At 42.1% G+C, this 22,271-nt stretch overlaps 1 protein-coding gene across 1 annotated transcript in view; it reads right to left on the bottom strand.

Annotated features, from left to right (window-relative positions):
- Positions 1 to 3,541: 3,541 nt before the first annotated feature.
- The window catches only part of gmds (GDP-mannose 4,6-dehydratase), a 666,455-nt gene continuing 647,725 nt past the window's right edge, over positions 3,542 to 22,271 (bottom strand). The window contains exons 10-11 of the mRNA XM_033016353.1: positions 4,344 to 4,412; positions 3,542 to 4,015 (exon numbers count right to left, since the gene is read on the bottom strand). Coding sequence (XP_032872244.1) covers positions 3,953 to 4,015; positions 4,344 to 4,412 — 132 coding nt within the window. The 3' untranslated portion in view covers positions 3,542 to 3,952. The remainder of the gene's footprint in view (positions 4,016 to 4,343; positions 4,413 to 22,271) is intronic.

Genomic DNA, 22,271 nt, shown 5'->3' with positions numbered 1-22,271 from the left:
TTTAGTTTTGGGCACATAATTGCGAGCAAATCACCTTTTCGCTTGAATGCTCAACGTGCCGCTTTTAAATGGGCGTTGAATTTACAAGAACTGTAATGATGAGTGTGTTGGAAGGAACTGCAAATGCTGGTTTATCACAAAATGCTGGAGTAATTCAACGGGTCAGGCAGCATCTCTGGAGAAAAGGAATAGGTGACGTTTAGGGTCGGGACCCTTCTTCAGACTGAAAGATATAGAAGGCCAGAACAAAACTAGACCGGCAACAGATGACCCCAGGAAGGGTGGAGTATTCAGGAGTAAAATGCAGGAGTAAATTAAGCAAAATGAAGAGTTTTCCGTTTAAATAAAATAGGTGGGCTCGACAGGGCCGGAACTTTCCAGTACTCTACGACATTAACAGGTCGTGGTCAGGGATAGCATTAGAAGGTCATCAGAGGGAAGTGGCGCTGAGACTGACACCGATTGACAAACTGATGTCAAGTGAACTTACTGCGCCTTCAAATACCTGGGCAGTTTGGAACCTCATCGGGCATCTCGCTTCGGTTACACGCGGGCGCAGTGTTTATCCTCACCACCACTCCATTTGGATTCACTTCAGAAACTTAAACTACATACTAGGATGACTAATTTGCGCGTGCCCTTCTCGCAATATAGTTTACAAGTCAGTTCAATTTACAAGCTTACACCAACCAGAAATTTGACTATTTTCGATCTATTAGTAGAAAACTTGTTTTTAGCATTCCTCATTCCCCATCTCATGAATTTATACTTGAAGAAAAATCGACTGCGTACGGCGATTATTAGAAATATTAACTTTCATGCATATTTTCTCTATTGTCACCTGATGCTGCCAAAATATCCCCTGTCATTGCGACTGAAGAATTAACTTTAAAAAAATGTCCCCCTCTTTATGTTGCAAAGGAATTCAGAACCAACATTGGAAAAAAAATGTCTTAATCCATCAGTCTGGGATTCATGGATGGCCCTGCACAAAGTTGAATTACAGCTAACAAGGGCAGGTCAAGCTGCCTCGTTGCATTGTTATGTGAAGTGTACACGCCATTAATATATAATTTACCGCTTCTCTTGAATTTACCTTTTGAACGTATTTTAAAAAAATAAATACTTGATTTTTCACAAGTAAATTTGTCTACTTCATTATGGCTTTGGTTTTTTTTTTTGCACAATAATCGTCCGCGTTATCTTGGGGAATTAAAACAACAGCAACAAACAATGAATTTGGATTTGCCCACGGATGCGACTAACGTGTGTGAGTGAAATATTGTTTTCTGTTTAACAAGACAGGGCTGGTCTATTTTTAATTGAATTCTGAAAATTAAACAATATACTAGTTTTCGCCACTTTATATTCTACGAAGCTCCAAACAATTAAAATAAAACAAGTGTTTCTTTCCAAGCTATGTCTGACATTTCCAAAACAGTCCATGTGTGGACATTCGCAATTGAACGATTCTTTGTCTATTCAGCTACAGTTCATGCAAACAATTAGACCCAAAGGAAGTAACGAAAGGGTACTTTGCGTTCAAAGATTTGCATGAAGCAATACATAGAGAGAAGACAGCGAGATTTAAATACATCTGCAGCAGTGCCCTGGTTTTAAGAGTATGACGAGCATTCAGTGCGGACAAGGCACCCTTTCACCAGCTGAGGGCAACTCTAGTCACTCAGAACTTGAGGAATAGTTCTTTTATTTTTCAGACAGTAGACAGTCCACGAACAGATCAGACATCCAGGACCCCCCTCTCCCCCTCCCCCCTAAATCGAATGCTTGCTCTGGATTTTTTTTTTTTGCTTAATGTTCAGATAATGAAGCAATCGCGTTATTTTTTTAGAATGCTGATGAACCTACTTCGAAGTTTTGAATCTACAGAGACTATGATCAGCGGTTACATGCTTCGAAAAAAAAAATGCTGCTTGCACCTGTATCAAGCCTGTTGTAAGCTGGTGTCCTTTTCCCAGACTTCGGCGATGCCTACTCACATATGTTCCCAATTACACTCAACAAGTTCCACTGTCTGACTGCTGCAACCGAAGCCTGTTATAAGGTGTTCTGTTAACAAATTAAATCAACCGAATCTCTGCGCATAACGAGACAGAGAAAAAGCCCAGTTTATTTAAATTGCATCGGATAGAACTCGCTACTCGCTACAATAAACCAGTATGCTCAGTTTTGACCCCACAGCAAAATCATCTATATGACGGTGTACGACAACGCGCTGAACATTTGTTTACCGAATTGCAAAGGGCATTTGAATTAGATGGGGGCGAAACAAAAGGTCACTGAAAATATGCGCGCTCTAGTTGGCCACTTGAGTTATTACAACCAAATCACATTGAATAACCTCTTAAGCCCAGCCCACGTAAACACTTGGCTTCCTGTGCCTCACCTGGAACCCTACTGGGCAGCATCTTCCCCTCAAGTGATCACAACGCTAACCCAGTTACTCTCACACACCCCAATGACGAAATGGGATTTTTATTGCCTTGCCTGTGCAAGGGGGAAATTAAAGATCTGATACTTTTCAACATTTGTTTTAAAACTCATTTGCAGCAGCGTCACCGGTATCTCTCTCTTTCTCTCCCCACCCCCCCTCCCTGCCGACCCTCCCCGGATTTACTGTGATGCAGTCTGACAATATATTCAGCCCTGTTAATGTTTTAAAAAATGGTCTGTCTGTAATACGTTTCGGCGAATTGAAAATACTTCACATTAAGTGCCGAGTCTAACAGCAAAGAGGATAGAAGGACTGTGGTGGTTTCTGTGGAAGGAAGGGGATTGGGGGGGGGGGGAGTGGGGGGGGGGGGGGGGGGGGGGGGGGGGAGTGGGGGGGGGGAAGTTCCGGATCCAGGATAAACTGCAAGATTCCATGGATAAGATTCAACATTGAAATCTTATAGGCAGAGGGAAACCAGCGTTCAACATACCCCCCTCCCCCTCTTTTAAACCCTAGGAAAGAGAAAATAGCTCCCAGTAAAAGAAAACCTCTTGAAACAAAGATGTGAATTATCCTTGCTTTAGAGTATGTGCTATGTGTATTTTAAAAATCACCAGGATCCCAGTACCACCACCCCGGAGACAGACTGGGATCTAATTATGGAAAGCAGGGAGCGGAACTGAAAGGGCACAGATCTACAGGTTGAATGGTGTGAAATACAGAAGGATCTTTTATAACCAGACTGCCTTCCTTACCCCTGAAATTGTTCCCTCTTACGTCCACAACCCCTCATTAATGATTCCAAGGAATTTCTCTTCGCCCGTGCCTCGGAAAACTGAGCCCGCGTTGTTCATTGGGAGTTTAACATGTTGCACTGCGAGTAATCAGTGTGAAATCTATTTTTTAAAGCCAGGCAGCTATTTTGGGCCTGTTAAAGTGCCCCTGCTTCGATTTTTGTTAACCATAAAAAACACACAGCTATCTTGTTTTAAAAAAAACCATATCGATACCATTCGCACAGGAATGAAAGAATGTCGTACGGTTGAGAACTTATATAACACCTACACAATGGAAAATACTAAAGTGTTTGAAATCAGCACAGTCATCTTTTAATGAGGAAGAAGTCATTTTCAGGAATTGGTCGATTTTAAACATCTTATTTAATGTAGAACGTTAAAAAAAATCACGGTTACTCCAGAATCTCATTTACGACAACACCCAGTTTATAAAGAAGTTTCAATATTAAAGGCAAAATTAAAATAATCAAATTGTCATCGTTCCAGCAGTTCTCACCAGCCATTACTGTGATTCATTTGCAATATTTTTAAATCATAGTACATAATTCAACCCGCCGTTTAAGAACCAATCACGTTATAAATATGATTCCCTCTCCCCTGCTCATTTGAAGCGTAGATCATTGCTTTTTCATTTGTTGCATTTCATCTTTAGTCCAACGAAGAGGTGTCGCGTCTCTTCTCCGTGGAATAGAATCCGTCCTCATGCCTTCGGATTGCACTTCATCAGAGCGATATCAGCATCCACCATCTCCTTCACCAGTTCCTGCACACATACAACACCAAGAGCGTGGGGGTCAGACCAACGAGGATGCAGAAAACGCCAGTCTTTTTCATCGGGAGGGGTGCACGTTAAAAATAAGTAAACATTTAAAAAAAAGTCTTGCTATCAATTGTGATATCGAGAAAATGTATCCTTCTCTCACGCACGGGGGTGGGGACACGACGACAACGACGAAATGAAGTCAATTGTGAGTGTTCTGTAACAGAAGATGATACTGGAGCACAACACCGTGTCCCACGAGGACTCACAGAAACACAACCCTGTTTTAGTTTTATGTAAATCTGTAAATCCAAAACAAAAATAAACTTACCTCAAATGAAACTTTCGGTTTCCACCCCAGCTTCTGCAGGGCTTTGGTGCTATCTCCTTGCAGGAATTCCTTTAAAGAGAAGAACATCGAGTGAACGTTACTGTCTAATGAGTTTTACGGTGTTGTCATTTCATGGTTTATTGCTGCCTGGGTTTTGTATGATCGGCACAAAGCGCTGTGGTAATCGAGCCCCGCGGCGGCTCAGCCTCTCTGGGATGTTGCAGGTTTAAGGTCAGGGGTAAACCAGGGGTCGATTTACTGACAGGTACCACCCTGAACGAATTCCCGCTGGCGCCCTGACTTGCGGCCACGGTGCTGGACACTTGACTTTCCACGCATTTCGTTCAAGTGTTAAAGGTAAACAACAAATCCGAAAAAGCTGTTCCTAAATTAGATCAGTTTTCTCTCCCTACTATGTCAGGAACGGGTGATGTCTCGACCCGAAACGTCACCCGTTCCTTCTCTCCAGAGATGCTGCCCGTCCCGCTGAGTTACTCCAGCTTTTTGTATCTGGGAGGGTTTTTTTTAAAATAATTTTTTTAGAATTTTACATTTTACTTGTAATTGTATTTTCAGGGACTATTTTTGGTTGCTCAAAAGATTGTGATGGAATAGAGACTGCGTAATATTTCATTAAAAAAAAGAGCAAGAGGGAGGAATGTGTCTCCATTTGCAACTTTCATCTTGCAGTCCATTAATTTCACACGTTGAAAACCAAAGGCAATTCAATCGGCAGTAGAAATACGGAACCAAGCAACGCTCCCATCCGTTTTATTCTCAGACTTCCAAAGCCCACGTTTATTCTGCATTCATTTTCAGTCAGCGATAACCTTGAACTTCCGTGGAAAAAGTATCCCCAAAGGACCCGTTTACATTTTTTAGCAACACACAGCTCCCTTACAGAATACTGGAAGCGGTTAATTAAAATTAGTTTTTTCTTTTCTTTTCTGAAAAACTGTATTTGATGTTTCAACAACAAATAATGCATTCCAACCGGGAAAAGCAATGTAAGTTAAAAGGGCTCAATATTTTCAACTCAGCTGCATCATTTGATCTCTATCCCTCTCTCTCTCTCTCTCTCTCTCTCTCTCACTCTCACTCTTACTCTCACACTCACTCTCTCTCTCTCTCTCTCTCTCTCTCTCTCTCTCTATATATATATATATATATATAGAGAGAGAGAGATAGAGAGAGAGACTGTATAATATTTATATATATAGAGATACTGTATAACATTTCATTAAAAAAGAGTAAGTGGAAGGAATGTACCTCCATATACAACTTTCATTTTGTTGACCAGCAATTTAACACATGTTTACATTATATAGATGGATATATATAAATATATATGGAAATAATATATATCTAATATATATATATATATATAAAGCATTTGCAGACAATAATGTGACACTACAAAGAAAAACGAATTAATCCTGTAAATCTCCTATCAAGAGGCGTGAATACTCAGCATCTCAGTAGTTATAACATGCAGTTATTTATTTTTGCATGGGCTTCTTTAGCAATATCATTTCCCAGGCCATCTCTGGTTGGGGTCAGAACTGGCTGTTTAAATGACAACTGCTCACAGGAGTATGGATAGAATTCACGATGAACATTGTTTATTTATTGGCACCATAAGATAATAGTAATTTCGACCTCATAGGCTGAAATCACAAAGTGCATAAACATAGAAACACAGAAAATAGGTGCAGGAGGAGGGCATTCGGCCCTTCGAGCCAGCACCGCCATTCAATGTGATCATGGCTGATCGTCCCCTATCAATAACCCGTGCCTGCCTTCTCCCCATATCCCTTGGCTCCACTAGCACCTAGAGCTCTATCCAACTCTCTCTTAAATCCATCCAGTGATTTGGCCTCCACTGCCCTCTGTGGCAGGGAATTCCATAAATTCACAACTCTTTGGGTGAAAAAGTTTTTTCTCACCTCAGTCTTAAATGACCTCCCCTTTATTCTAAGATTAATCATAATATGATTGTTCGGTCGGACTTTCTCGGTGTGTGGGTCTGACATCAGCCATTCGTTTACAGAAAGGTGACTTCATAACTTGACTGTATGGACAAAGCTTCAAAGCTGGGAACTGCTCCAGTGGACCGAGCCTACCGGCCAACCGGAGTTTGGACTATGGAAATGCCGCCAAAACATGCAAAAATAATTTCACTGTGCAGTTGCACAAGTGACACATAAAGCACATTGAACTATTGAAGCCAATGCAGCAGTACAAAACTGGCAATTAAATATATTGACCCTGAAGACAAGGATTGTGAAATACAGAGGAAATGTCGTGATACTTCAGTTATTGGAAATATTGATAAACCACATCTGGAGCTGTGCAGGATGGAGAGCTTTGGAGGAGCCATACAGATCCAGATACATTTAACGGGTTAAGTTATGAAAACACTCCGCATATATTTGGTTTGTGTTCCTTTGAGTTTACAAGATTTGAGGAGTGATCTAATAAAGATGAAAGGAAATGACGGGGTATTCAAACCACTTGACAGGATATTTACTAGGTGTAATTCTTTTGTATTTTTGCAGTGTGACATTTTTTTTTGTCTGCAAATATTATTTTACCTAAACAAAACTTGCAAATGCAGTAAAACCTGCCTCTGCCACAGTACAACAGCACACGCATACAGTCTTAACATTGCAGCATTCCTCTGAACAATGACATTGGAAAGCACATTTTCAAATAGCAAGGAAAATCTGGAATTTGCTTTGCCGAAAGGATGTCCACGCAGGATTATTTGCTTTTTTTGGGATTGAAATCAATATATTTTTGTTGTAATGGTACCAAGGAACATAGAGGAGAAGCAAGTAGATAAAACGTTTAAGTACAAATTAGCCATTATCAATGGTGAAACCAAGTCAACTGACAGAATGAATGACCATTATTCCTATCATCCCCATTCATTTAATTAATTAAACCTGACCTCACACAGCAATGTTATCTGTTGCTGAAAATTATGCTTTAAAAAGCATATCCATGCAATGGTAAAAATGCCTTTTAACTGATTCAGCATTACAGAGAATGTTGTACAGCTATTCCTACGATGATTTCAGCTGTGGGAGCTGTTTAATGCAGGCTAATACCTCAGCTATTACATTACGGCTAATATCTTTCAAAATATTATTTTACTATAATTGGCAGATGAAGTATTTTGCACTGATTTTCTGCGACTGTGAAGGATAATTAGAAATTTTTGTCGTGAACAAATGAGTTTATGCAGAATGTATTACACCATGATTTTTTAATTCTGGAGATACGTATCTACGCGTGTTAGTCTGTTCACCTATGCGATAAACCTGAAAGTATGACAACACAATGATTTATCATGATAATCCTTTTTTCCAACCATTTTGAAGAATTCTGTTTAGCTGCAGGCTACTTTTAGTATTATATTTTCTTTCTCCGATGGTCTGATATACAACACTCAAGTATCCACGGAAGAATACTTAAAACAGTTACCAAGTGCCAATAGCAGCAATGCCTATCGCAATACAATCAAGGCAAGCACACTTTGCTATGTTGCATTGTCAAGTTCTCTGGTAAAAAATGGTATTCATTCTCAGTCCTCGTCGTGCAGCAATGAGGTTTTAAAGGGCTCATGCTAAACCTCTTATAAAGTTACATGCTATGCCTCAATAGGTTCAGCACAAAACTGAGAAAAATAAATAAAAATCACACAAAGGCAAATTTATTTTTAACAGTGGCTTTGAATTATTAATCAACATTTGGGAACTATTTGTTAAACAAAAGACTATCCGTAAAATCTAAGAATGTAGAAGTTTGATGGAAGCTTCTTCCACTTGCTGCAGGGTGGATAGAATTACTGTCTAATTTGGGTAGACATATGTAATCCAATCACTTAAGGACACGGAGAGCAGTTCGGAGAGAGGAGTGAAATGGAGGTATGCTTAAAATCTTGTTAAAGTACCAAACAAGACTCCCACCGTTCACAAGTGAGACAATTTGATAAATAGCTCCATAGCTTTAACTTTGGCTCGGCCCCTAACAGTAGTTGTGTTCTTTTCACACATAAAAAAAGCATATGCTGGTATGTTTTCTCAATATAAGACCCCATAATGGAGCAGCACATTGTTGGAGACTTTGCATGTATATAGTCATGAGTGTGGGCACAGATTAGATTTTGATTTTTCAGTAGCAAAATGCGAAATAAAAACAGTAAATGCTTAGGTACCTTCTGTGGAGAATGAAATTATTTAATGTTTCAGGTCAATAACCTTTCGTCAGAACAGGGGAAAATTAAAAATGAAATATGTTTTAAATTGGGGAGAAAGGTGGGAGGGGAGAAGGGAACAAAGGGAACGTCTATAATGGAGACCTGAAGAGATTGAATGGCAAAAGTGTCAGAAAAACATCCAGTTAATGGCAAGACCCTTAACAGTATTGTGTAGGACGGAAGGGCAGATGCTGGTTTAAACCGAAGAAAGATATAAAAAGCTGAAGTAACAGCGGGACAGGCAGCATCCCTGGAGAGAATAAATGGGTGAAGTTTTGGGTCGAAATCTTTCTTCAGACAGTATTAATGTACAGAGGGATTTGGGGTCCAAGTTCAAAGCTCCCTGAACGTATTAACACAAGTAGCTGGAGTGGTTAAGAAAGTGCTTGTTTTCATTGGTGGGGGGCATTGAATATAAGAATCAGGGATTACCGATGCTGCTTTATAGGCCTTTGGTTAAGCCGTATTTGAAGCAAAACGTGCAGTTCTGGTTAACCCAATGCAGGAAGGATGTGGAGACTTTGGAGAGGGTGCATAAGAAATTTGCCAAAATGCTTCCTGGATTAAAGGGTATTATCTATGAAGAGGTTGGACAAACGTGGATTGTTTTCTCTGGAATTTCAGAGGCTGAGGGGGAGACCTAACCAAAGTTTATAAAATGATGAGAGGCATTAATAGGGTAGGAGTTAGAATCTATCCAGGGTGGAAATGTTAAAGTCTAGAGAGGATCCTTAAGTTGAGCAACGCAACATAAAAAGCACAGTAGATATAGTGCTACCAATTCAACTGCAGTCAGTGAAGATTTCTGACCCCAATGTCGCCTGTCCATTCTCGCCGTAGAAATTGCCTGACCCATTGAGTTTCTCCAGTACTTTGTGCTTTGTTTAAGATTCCAGAATGTGCAGTTACTTGTGTCTCCATTTACTAGCAGGGTGAATCCTTTACTGCTTATAATAGCACATTATAACTTAACTAGGGAAACTGGTGAGAAGGAGTTAACTAATCCGACACAGCAAGAGTGTTAAACAGAGAAGTAATTCCATAATGGCGAATGCTTATTGTTGATTTTATTACTTTCCTCTGTACAAATTCATTTCACTTGCACTTTATGTGCAATGTGACGAATAAAACCGTATTATATTGTATTGTATTGTGGTATCTTTCAATAATTACTAGACTTGAAAGACACATCTATATAACTAAAAGTCTCATCTTGACCACTTCCTGTCTGCGCTGTATATTGATTTTAGCAAAAACACTACCCTATATCGCTATGATTTTTGACCATCTTACTCACAGTCCTCCTCCGCTGAGGAAGCCCCGAGGATTTTTCTGATTGATGAAAAATAATAAAATGAGTGTTTAAATAATCTTGAGATCAGCTGATTGGTCCTCTTGCCTGTCAATCACCATGATGAAGGTAACGCCCCCTCCGTGGGGGGCAGGAGTATAAAACCCCGGATGCCTGGATGTGAGTCAGTCACTCTGGAAGATCGCAAGGGAGAGGCCATAACTGTGATTCTAAGCTGTGAATCAACTGAACTGTGAGTCTGCAATGTACTTGCAATTAATGATATGTTAGCCCTTAATGAAACGAAAATGAGTTGTTTGGCCTGTCCTGTGCTTGAAACTGCAGTGGAAATGGAAATTTAATGAAAATTAAATGAGTTGTTTGGCCTGCCCTGTGCTGGTTCAGTCTCCCTCACCTGTGAAGCCACCCGTTCTGTACCTGGTGGGGAAAAACGGAGATGGTTTTTATTGCACCTGTGCTGGTAGTGTTTGCAAGCCCACTGTGAAGTACCTGGGCTATGTTTGACTTTCCTCCAGCTTATTATCAATTGCTATGCATGCCTTATTTAGTCAATGATTTTGTACTGACATTTAATTCTTTAAGAGGATGTAGATCAGTGACATGTTATGAGTCATACTTTGTAACTAAGCCTACACGTTTAACAGAAAGCCTCCCTGCCTTTCTCTCTCACTTGTAGAGTAACATGCTAAGATGAAGTTACCTGAGCTGTAACGTTAATAAAGTCTTTGGATCTTAATCACGGTGTGTGACTTTGGTTATTCCAACAGCAGAAGCTCCACACCTGTGCTTGAAACTGCAGTGGAAATGGAAATGAAATGAAAATGCAATGAGCTGTTTGGCCTGCCCTGTGCTTGAAACTGCAATGGAATTGGAAATGAAATGAAAATGCAATGAGTGTTTGGCCTGCACTGTGCATGAAAATGCAGTGGAAATTGAAATGCGATGAAAAAGCAATGAGCTGTTTGGCCTGTCCTGTGCTTGAAACTGCAGTGGAAATGGAAATGAAATGAAAATGCAATGAGCTGTTTGGTCTGCCCGTGTTTGAAACTGTAGTGGAAATGGAAATGAAATGAAATAAGTTGTTTGGCCTGCCCTGTACTTGAAATTGAAATGGAAATGGAAATGAAATCTGTTGTTTGGCCTGCCCTGTGCTTGAAATTGAAATGGAAATGGAAATGAAATGAGTTGTTTGGCCTGCCCTGTGCTTGAATTTGAAATGGAAATGAAATGAAATGTTTGACCTGCCTGATACCACTAATTTCAGCCCACAAGGCCCCTATTAGCCGAGAAACCAGTCCCTTTTGCCCAAAATGCCCGTATTAGCCCAAGCAGAGCATTTTGGCCCAAAAGGCCCGTGCCAGCCCGGGAAAAGTCCAGAAAAAGTGCCTTTCACTGAGACTTCACTCAGATTTTTTTAAAGAGCCCCTTCGGCCCATCAGGCCTGTACTAGCCCCAGAAGTCCCTTCGGCCCATCAGTAAGTATTCCCCCTGCAAGTATTAAACCTCACCCCAGTATTTTTCTCTGCAGAAAAATGTCTAAAATTGATTCTCCAACCTCTCCCCCTTCTCTCTCATAGAGTCTCTCACCTGTTATGTGCAGAATTTCTGGCACTTTCTGAGCTGCCAGCCAGCTAGGCCTGAGTGACTGAGCTGCCAGCCCACCAGGCCTGCGTGACTGAGTTGCCCGCCCACCAGGCCTGAGTGGCTGAGCTGCCAGCCCACCAGGCCTGAGTGACTGAGCTGCCAGCCCACCAGGCCTGAGTGACTGAGCTGCCAGCCCACAAGGCCTGAGTGACTGAGCTGCCAGCCCACCAGGCCTGAGTGTCTGAGCTGCTAGCCCACCAGGCCTGAGTGACTGAGCTGCAAGCCCAATAACCCATTCAGCCCACAATGTCCATACTAGCCCTCTGGAAACCAGTCCCTTCGGCCAAAAATACCCATACTAGCCCACCAGAAAACCCGCTCCACCCCCACTGGCCACCAATATTGGAATTGGTGGAGAGGTGGATTATTGCGTTGGGGGACCAGCCCTCCCGTGTGAACAAGGGACCCACTTAGTCAAGTATTGTTATAAAACACTATGTGTTGTCGAGATTTGTAAATCATGTTAGCTGAATATATGAAGATTTCTTTATTCAATGCTTTCAATGACTGAAATGTGTTCCACAGCTAATGTACATGGGAGAATACTCATTCAGTATGGGAGTGGTCGGAGCTCTAATATTTGCACAAATGATGCGTTGTCATGCATGCTGAAATTTCAAATTTATTTGGTAATGAACCTGACCTATTGGCTGAGAAAGACTTTCCAAAGTTTTGCATTAACTGGGATAGTAAGGGAATTTATTACTGAAAAAGTAGCTTATATTCATGACTAAACAAAGTTTAGCATGTAGAGTCCACTAATCAATGCCACAAAATTGGATATAATTAACACCACTGACAATATTCAGCTGAAAGTCATCAACGTTCAGTTTTAGTCACCACAGCCCATCATATTCATTATTTGTTCTGTCAACTATTGGTAAATTTTAGCTCATTGGCTCTAAAGAGGCTGAAGTATTTAATGTGTAGGAAGGAACTGGAGATGCTGGTTGAAAGCAAAGATAGACACAAAAAACTGGAGTGACTCAGCGGGTCAGACAGCATCTCTGCAGAAAAGGAATAGGTGACGTTTTGGATCGATACCCTTTTCAGATTGAAGAATGGTCTCGACCCGAAACTCACCTGTTGCTTTTCTCCAGAGATGCTGTCTGACCCGCTGAGTTACTCCAGCATTTTGCGTTTATCTGAAGTATTTAAGGTTATGCTTTGGTCTTAACAAGACCAAAGAAATAAGCAAAGATTATAATGTTGAAGTTATGAGTACATAGCCCACACATTTATGGAACGGTGCAGTCCAAAACTAGAAAACCATGCTGTAGTTTTTCCTTTGCGCATGTTTTATGAACTCTCAATTTTAATTACATTACAATTTTGCTCCTGATTTATGTCTCATAAATAGAGTTGGTATGGATTCAAAAAGCTGGAGTAACTCAGCGGATCCAACGTTTCTTCGGTTTAAAATAATAGTTACTCCAGCATTTTGTGTCCATCCTTGCAAATGATAGTTTGATACTATTGAGGGGGTGTGATTGACAGACGGGTAGAGATAGCATCAAAGGCTTGTGGTGAAATAAAGACAAAAGTATGTCAGATAAGGGCAGAACAGGAGTGAAATGTGAAGCCCGAGGGGGGGACATAGTGGAAGGGGAAGGGGAAAGAGGGGGGGGGGGGGGGATAAAAGGGAAGTGGGGAACTATTATAATTAAGTCCATACCCCACCTGAAATTCGCAAAACCTGTAACATAAATTTAGAAGGAGCAAACAGTGTAACAGAGTCATTTTTAGCATTACAAAATTGGCTCAGTAAATTCATACGAGCATGAAATATACAGACCAGGGAGGTCCCAAGTTTAGTACTCAAAGTATGTGGATCACAGCTGCAGTGGTTATAAGGCTGCTTTTAATTAAATGTAGTGCTCCAGATATTAGGGATGTGGCAATTACTGATTGCTGACTATTGACCCTGTGGCCTTGAGCAAATGGAAACAGCAAGTAAGGGCAGGATTAACTCTGCTGTGGGATCCTTGTGGAAGAATACCCTGATGATATTCATGCATGAATAAAAGACAGCTGGGAAAGACACCAGAAGGTGACTGGTCCGCATGGAACTATAACTCCAACATCGAGTCACGGCAATGAAGCATGAAAATGAAATGAAAATGATTTATCAGAGTGCACTGGCAAATATCTACCGAAAATATTTTTCCAAAAGGCGGAATACATGCACAAGGATGCGTTCTCAGCCCCCTTCTTACTCCTTGTACACCCACGACTGTGCAGCCATGTACAAACCTAATGTAATTTTCAAATTTGCAGATGACACCACCATTGTGGGCCGGATATCAAACAATGAGACGGAGTATAGGAAGGAGATCGAGAACCTTATGTCCTGGTGTCGAGACACCAACCTTTCTCTCAATGTCAGCACAAGACAAAGGAGATAGTGATTGACCTCAGGAAGTGGTTCGCATGCCCCAGTTTGCATTGATGGTGCCGAAGTAGAGATGGTTGAAATCTTAACATTCCTAGGAGTCAATATCACCAACAATTTCTCCTGGACCACCCAAGCAACAACCAAGAAAGCACACCAATGCCTCTACTTCCGTAGAAGGCTGAGGAAGTTTGGCATGTCCCCTACAACTCTCACTAACTTCTATAGATGCATCATAGAAAGCATTTTATTAGGATGCATAGCAGTTTTGTTTGTGAACAGCTCCTTCTAAGACTGCAAGAAATTGCAGTGAACTGTAGATACAGGCCAGACCATCACACTAACCAACCTTCCTTCTATTGACTCCATTTATACCTCACGCTGCCTCGGCAAGGCCAGCAGCATAATCAAGGATGAGTCGCACCTTGACTACTCCCTCTTCTCCCCTCTCACATCAGGCAAAAGGTATAGAAGTGTGAAAATGCACACCTCCAGATTCAGGGCCAGTTTCTTTATCAGGCAACAAATCATCTTACCACAACCAGAGAGCAGTTATCAGGCAACTGAATCATCTTACCACAACCAGAGAGCAGTTCTGAACTACTATCTACCTCATTGGTGACCTTCGGACTATCCTTTGTTGGACTTTGCTGGCTTTACCTTGCACTAAACGTTATTCCCTTATCATGTATCTATACACTGTAAATGGCTCAATTGTAATCATGTATTGTCTTTCTGCTGGTACACAAAAATGCTGGAGAAACTCAGCGGGTGCAGCAGCATCCATGGAGCGAAGGAAATAGGCAATGTTTTGTGCCGAAACCCTTCTTCAAACCCTTTCTGCTGACTGGATAGCACGCAACTAAAGCTTTTTACTGTACCTCAGTACATGTGACAATAAACTAAACTAAACTAATCCAGCCTCCCTTGTCCAGTCCCTTACCACCAACATCTGGGACACCTCCCCTATCCTCCACCATTGCCACAGAAGGCTGTGGAGGCCAAGTCAATGGATATTTTTAAGACAAATTTTATTGACGAATCCTTGATTAGTATGGGTGTCAGGGGCTATGGGGAGAAGGTAGGAGAATGGGACAGGGGGAAAGATAATAATAATAATAATACATTTTATTTATGGGCGCCTTTCAAGAGTCTCAAGGACACCTTACAAAAATTGAGCATGTATAGGAAAAACATGTAAGGGGAATGAAATAAATAGTAGAGACATGCCTAGTACACAAAGTAAAGACAGAATTCAATACAAAACACAGCATGAGGCAATTAATGCACAGATGAAAAGGGACGGGGACGTGGGGCTAAGGATAGGCAGAGGTGAAGAGATGGGTCTTGAGGCGGGACTGGAAGATGGGGAGGGACACGGAATTGCGGATCAGTTGGGGGAGGGAGTTCCAGAGCCTGGGAGCTGCCCTGGAGAAGGCTCTGTCCCCAAAACTGCGGAGGTTGGACTTGTGGATGGAGAGGAGACCGGCTGATGTGGATCTGAGGGACCGTGAGGGTTGGTAGGGGGAGAGGAGGTCAATGAGATATGTGGGGGCCAGATGGTGGAGGGCTTTGTAGGTGAGGACCAGGATTTTGTAGGTGATCCGGTGGGAGATGGGAAGCCAGTGAAGTTTTTTGAGGACTGGAGTGATGTGATGCCAGGATTTGGTGTGGGTGATGAGTCGGGCGGCTGCGTTCTGGACCAGTTGGAGTCGGTTGATGTAGGTGGAGCTGATGCCAAGGAGAAGTGAGTTGCAATAGTCCAGTCGGGAGGAGATGAAGGCATGGATGAGTCTTTCAGCAGCAGGCGGTGTGAGAGAGGGTCTGAGTTTGGCGATGTTGCGGAGATGAAAGAAGGAGGTTTTAATGACATGGCGGATGTGAGGCTCAAGGAAGAGGGTGGAATCAAAGATCACGCCAAGGTTGCGGGCCTGGGGAGATGGGGAGACAGTGGTGCCGTCGATGGTGAGAGTGGGGTTATTGATTTTGCTGAGTGTGGCTTTGGAGCCTATGAGGAGGAATTCTGTCATAGATCAGCTGTGATTGAATGGCAGAGTAGACTTGATTCACCCCCTCCGTCACCACCATCCAGGCAACTAAACAGCCTTTTCAGGTGAGGCAGGGGTTCATTTGCACCCTGATTGCTACACATTAGAGATACAATACAAAAACAGGTCCTTTGGCCAGCTATTACTTCGTACACTAACACTATCCTACACACTAGGGACAATTTCACAATTTTACTGAAGCCCAATTAACCTACAGAACCTGTACGCCTTTGGAGTGTGGGAGGAAACTGGAACACCCGGAGATAACCCATGTGGTCAAATAACATACAAACTCCGTACAAACTCACACCCACTGTTGTCCTACACCCACAAATGCACACTCACATACTTTTCTCCTCCTTTTGTCCATCTTTCTCACTCCAACTGGTTCTATCTGCCCACCATCTTATGCCCCTGTCCCACTTAGGAAACCTGAACGGAAACCTCTGGAGACTTTGCGCCCCACCCAAGGTTTCCGTGCGGTTTCCGGAGGTTTTTGTCAGTCTCCCTAATGGTCGAAAGTGGTCTCCTCTTCTTCTATGTTCCGGCGATTATTTAAAAAAATTCAAAACTGGCTGCGACTAAAAATAGGTTGCCGTTTTAAAAATCGGTAATTTTTTAGTCGAAGCCGGTTGCGATGCTAGTAGAAGGTGGTTGCCGGAGGTTGCAGGTAGTGGAAGGTAAGACAAAAAAATTACCGATTTTTAAAACGGCAACCTATTTTTAGTCGCAGCCGGTTTTGAATAGGGAGACTGACACAAACCTCCGGGAACCGCACGGAAACCTTTGGTGGGGCGCAAAGTCTCCAGAGGGTTCCGTTCAGGTTTCCTAAGTGGGACAGGGGCATAACATTCCTCCCCCAACTGGATTGACCTTCTAGCCTCAATGCCCCATCCTACTGTTATATGAGGCAAATGTTCCTCGTCACTCTCAGTACTGATGTAGGGTCTCAACATGAAACATTGACGTACACCTTTTGCCTCCGTAGATGTTGTTTGAACTGCTGAATTCTTCCAGCATTCTGTTTTTTGCTTTATAGTTCGTTTGCTTTTCTGTTACCTTGACACTAAGTGTAAAACACTAATTCACTACCAGAAAATGTCCACTACTACTCACGTCCAATTTATACACCCATGTCTGGGAAATTGCTGGAAATGCCAGACTGGCTAGCTTGAGCTCTACCCGATTACAAAGTAGTGGCGTGGTGGTGGACCTGCTGCCTCATCGTGCCAGAGACCCGGGTTCAATCCTGACCTCTGGTGCTATCTGCATGGAGTTTATGCCACATTCTCCCTGTGTCCACGTGGATTTCCTCTAGAGGCTTTGGTTTCCTCCCACATCCCTAAGATGTGCGGGTTGGTAGGTTAATTGGTCTCTGTAAATTGGTCCTAGTGTGTAGTGGGATAACAAGTGTGAACGGGTAATGAATGGTCACAGTGGCCCGAAGGCCCAGTTACCATGCTGTGTCTCTAAACAGGTGCGGCAAGGTGGCACAGCGGTAGAGATGCTGCATTACAGCGCTTGCAGTGCCGGAGACCCGGGTTTAATCCAGACCACGGGTGCTGTCTGTACGTTTTCTTTCACGTGCTCCCCCTGACCTCGTAGTTTTTCTCCGAGATATTCAATTTCCTCCCACATTCCAAAGACGTACAGGTATGTAGGTTAATTGGCTTGGTGTAAATGTAAATTGTCGGTGGGCCGTATCTCTAAAACTAACGTTAAAACTAAACTAAAATTCGCTCACAATGGTGAAATTGATATAGCACAATAGCAAGCTGTTCCATCTAAGTGCTATTTGTGGGTTGCATAGGTACAGTAAAACAAATAACAAAAATTGCATATGTTACAACCATGTCTGGGCTCCTGCGTGTATTACAATGTCAGTCTCACTGAGGACTTAAAATAAAAAAATGTGGACATCGTTTCATTTGAGGCAACTCCCTGTTGTCTATTATGATTGATTTTTTTCATTGAAACAGAATCATGTTGTGCACAGATTTATGGCAGCATGTGACCTAGTTTCTTGGCCTGACCGCATTATGGTGATGTGATCCAAAAACTGCCCTACACTAAGGCAAGCCATGCAATGTTACAAAGACCAATGATATATAATCCTATTGTATGCAAATCTTTGTACAGCTATTTAGAAAAATGTCCAGGTTATCAACATAATTTTGTAAATATTTTATATTTATGAACAAAATAATTCTTATTTTCCTTTTGAATCTCACTGTTTTGTTCATTCAAATGTTGAAGCCAGCACATTATTTCACTTATCCTTAAATACACTTTTCAGTTCATAAGTTCATGTCATAGGAGCAGAATGAGGCCATTCAGCCCATCAGGTCGACTGCCATTCAATCATGGCTGGTCTATCTTTCCTTCTCAACCCCATTCACTTACCTTCTCTCCATAACCTTTGACACCCTTATTAATCACGAATCTGTTGGCTACGGCCATAGAGCAAAGAAACCTGATAAACCACAATCCATGAAAACTTTACACAATCCTACCAATAGCATTCATACTCAGAGAAATTTTGCGGATGCCGAATTTTGTTATTTGTCTTGGTTAGAAAACACTAAAGTCATATTGTTTAAGAAGGAACTGCAGATACTGGAAAATCGAAGGTACACAAAAATGCTGGAGAAACTCAGCGGGTGCAGCAGCATCTATGGAGCGAAGGAAATAGGCAACGTTTCGGTCCAAAACCCTTCTTCAGACCAGTCATATTGCGTTGAGTGAATAGACCATTTCCAACTGTATGTGATACTGATATGAAAATCCCATAAGTCATTAGAAGGTACAATGAAAATTAATTTAAGATGCAATTTATCCATGGGAAACTATGATGCATATAGAACATAGAACCGTAGCGCAGGAACAATGTGTGTGCTGATCATGATAGCAAGAGCAACTATTATCCCCAAAACATAATCCACATCTCTGCATATCTATGTGCCTATCCCAAATTCTCTTAAATACCACTATCATATCTTCCCCAACACTGCCTGCAGCGTGTTTCGGGCACTTACCACCCTCTGTGTAAAAAGGCTTACCCCGCACATCGCCTTTAACTTTGCCTCTCACCTTAAAGCTATTCCTTCTAGTTTTTGATTATTTTCATCCTGGAACAAAAAATTCTGGCTGTCTACTCTATCTATGCTTCTCATAATTTTATATACCTCTATTAGGTCTCCCTGTAACCTCTGGCATTCCAGAAAAAAAAATCAAAGTCAGTCCACCTCGTCCTGTAGCTAACAACCCATAATCCCGGCATCATTCTGGTAATCCTCCTCTGCACCCTTTCCAAAGCTCCACACCCTTCCTGTAATGGGGCGATCAGTACTGCACACAATACTCTAAATGGGGCCTAAGCAAAGTCCGATAAAGCTGCATCATCACTTCCTGACTCTTGTACTCAAAGCCCCTGACCTATGAAAGCAAGCATACCATATGCATACAGCGTAAACGCGTAGTGCAGATATCCACAAAGTAGCTTCATTAAAATTTACTGTTTCGCACCCAATAAGGTCAGCAATGACATTTCAGCACAAACTCTAGGAAAAGGTTTGAGAATGCGCAGATGTCAGGAGACAATATTGTAAAGCAGAAATACATAAACTGTTTTCACAGCAGAAGGCAAATGTTGGGAGTGAAGAACAAAAAAATCCCCCTCTGACAGATGTTTCATGGCTTGCGTAAGCTTATCTGCCTGCACTTTCAGATTGGACCATATATGATAGATAATGGAACAAAGTGAAACAAAGGATCTAAAAGGGCAGTAAAACTGAAGACAAAAAAAGGAAAGTGAACATTGTAAAAAATATTCAATAGTCAATACTACATCTTGTATTCCATTCAAAAGTGAGCCGGTTTGAAAATGTACTTTAAAAAAATTAAGGAAGTTGGAGACACTGTAAAATTGAAACATTTTTGCATAATGTTATAATGCAACAATAGTAAAATGAAATATTATAAGTTCATGTTGAATAAATTCCATTTGCTTGGATATGTTTTTTCTCCAGTTACAGCATGTGGGAATAATTTCAATATTAGTGCAGAGATTGTTGGCAAACAGGTTTAGCTCAATTATTTTCTGGTAATTATAAAGGTTTAAAATTAACTAAATTTCTCAAGAATCCACACATCTAGTTTAGAATTAGAATGTGCAAAACAACCACTTGTCACAGCATAAATCAGTTCAGCCATTTATATCAAACTATCTATTCACTTCCAGCATCCAGATTCTGGAGGTCTCCTAAACTTAGTCATTTAACCTTTCATTCTTTGCTTTCTGCCGAATGGCCTTCGCATGTGAGGAAGAGTTGAGCAGTTATCAAAATAAGAGGCATAATTATTGATCAACAATTGAAAATCAGAAATTCCATGAAGGCTAAAATTCATGCAAAATAAATATAAATGTCAGTGTATAGAGAGACGTAGATCACATGCAGCAGAGGAGATTAGTTTGGCGGCATCATGATGGGCACAGACATTGTAGGCCGAAGGACCAGATCCTGTACAGTTCCATGTTCGCTACTGTATTTCTTGGATTATTTAAATAAATATTCGATTGAGCCGTGACTATTTAAACATGACTCACACACTGAAAAGACAAGGAACTGCAGATTTTGTTTAGTTTAGTTTAAAGATCCAGTGTGGAAACAGACCCTTCGACCCACCAAGCACTTTGTGATTTTTTTTTTTACACAAATGAACAACTGAAGCTCAATCCAGGAGCTCAGATAATCTCATCAAAGATATGTCAACAAGACAAATTTCATGTGAGTTTGAGTTGTCTGAATTGCCAAGTCTGAATTGGTCAGCATGGATGCGTTGGGCCGAAGGGCCTGTTTCTGCGCTGTATGATTGAAACAAAACCCTTGAACCAACAGTAATTCAAGAATTCTGTGATAACAGTGAAAAGGTGTCATTCACTTTGATTTTCTCCCTTTCATATGCAGTGGGCATAACATCCTGGGCACCAAGGAAATGAAAGAATGCTGGTATGCTTTTTTAATTGGTGCATGACAGAACCCTTAAAGAGAATGTCGTGAGTGGGCACGTTCATGCAGCATGACCACTACTTAAATTTCACTCTTTAGTATTTAATTTTGCTAGTGCTTACCCATAAAAATCTCATAAAAATACACATCTGTGTTTACTTCAAGCCTGTCACAAATCAACATGTCCCGATTTGGATCAGGGCAGTAATTTCCTTCCCACTGGTTTCAGAGTGAACTTTATGGCAGCATACTTATCTTATCAGCATAATAATCTCACATTTTGCCAAGTCTAAACAGGGATATCACATAATAAAAAATGATTTCACTGTGGCGGCACCTGGTGGCAACATAAGAGCACAATGAACCATCGGCTCTGGAGGGCGAAGTCTTGGTGTGGGAGGCGCTAGTCACGGGGTCGGTACCTGAGTTGGTATTTAAGGCCGGAGTTTGGAGGAGTAGGGAGCTGTATTGGAGAGAATAAACACGTCTCGTGCACGCAACTCGTGTCCGATTAGTTTTTGGTTGGACTCCTTTTCGTCCCCGCCACATTGGTGACCCCGTACGTTTTTCTTCACCGTGACTCCCACAGGTCGCCCTTGCAGCGCCCGTATGAAGGTCCCTTTCGGGTACTGCTGCACGGGCCTACTACACTTTGATTTGGACAAGGGAGGCCGGCGTGACTGTGTCTGTGGCTTGTTTGAAACTGGCCCATTTGGACCTGAGCGAGCCAGTCCATGTGGCTCAACCTCCCCGTCGCGGACGTCTGCTGTCCCGGGCTTCCGGAGATTCTTCCGAACCGAGCAAGCCCCCGGGGCATGGGATTGTATCTACGCGTTCGGGCTGCCTCGTTCGGGCTGCCTCGTTCGGCGTCCCGTCCGGTTTGGTGCCTCTGGTTCTGGGGGGGGGGGGGGGGGGGGGGGTGATGTGGCGGCACCTGGTGGCAACGTAAGGGCACAACAAACCATCGGCTCTAAAAGGCGGAGTCTTGGTGTGGGAGGTGCTAGCCAAGGGGTCGGTACCTGACTTGGTATTTAAGGCCAGGCAACGCCCGTGACCTTGGGAGGAGTAGGGAGCTGTATTGGAGAGAATAAACACGTCTAGTGCACGCAACTCCTGTCCGATTAGTTTTTGGCTGGACTCCTTTGCGTCCCTGCCACATCACTCTCTTTCTATGGCTCTGTGCAAAATATGTTGAAAAACAGAGTCTGCCTAATGACCATTGGTGATAAGAGATGAGTGTTTGGGGGTGGGGAAAATAC

This window comes from Amblyraja radiata, chromosome 2 (genome assembly GCF_010909765.2).
Source record: "Amblyraja radiata isolate CabotCenter1 chromosome 2, sAmbRad1.1.pri, whole genome shotgun sequence".
Taxonomy (NCBI): Eukaryota; Metazoa; Chordata; class Chondrichthyes; order Rajiformes; family Rajidae; genus Amblyraja; species Amblyraja radiata.
This window is presented reverse-complemented; position numbering and strand designations above follow the sequence as displayed.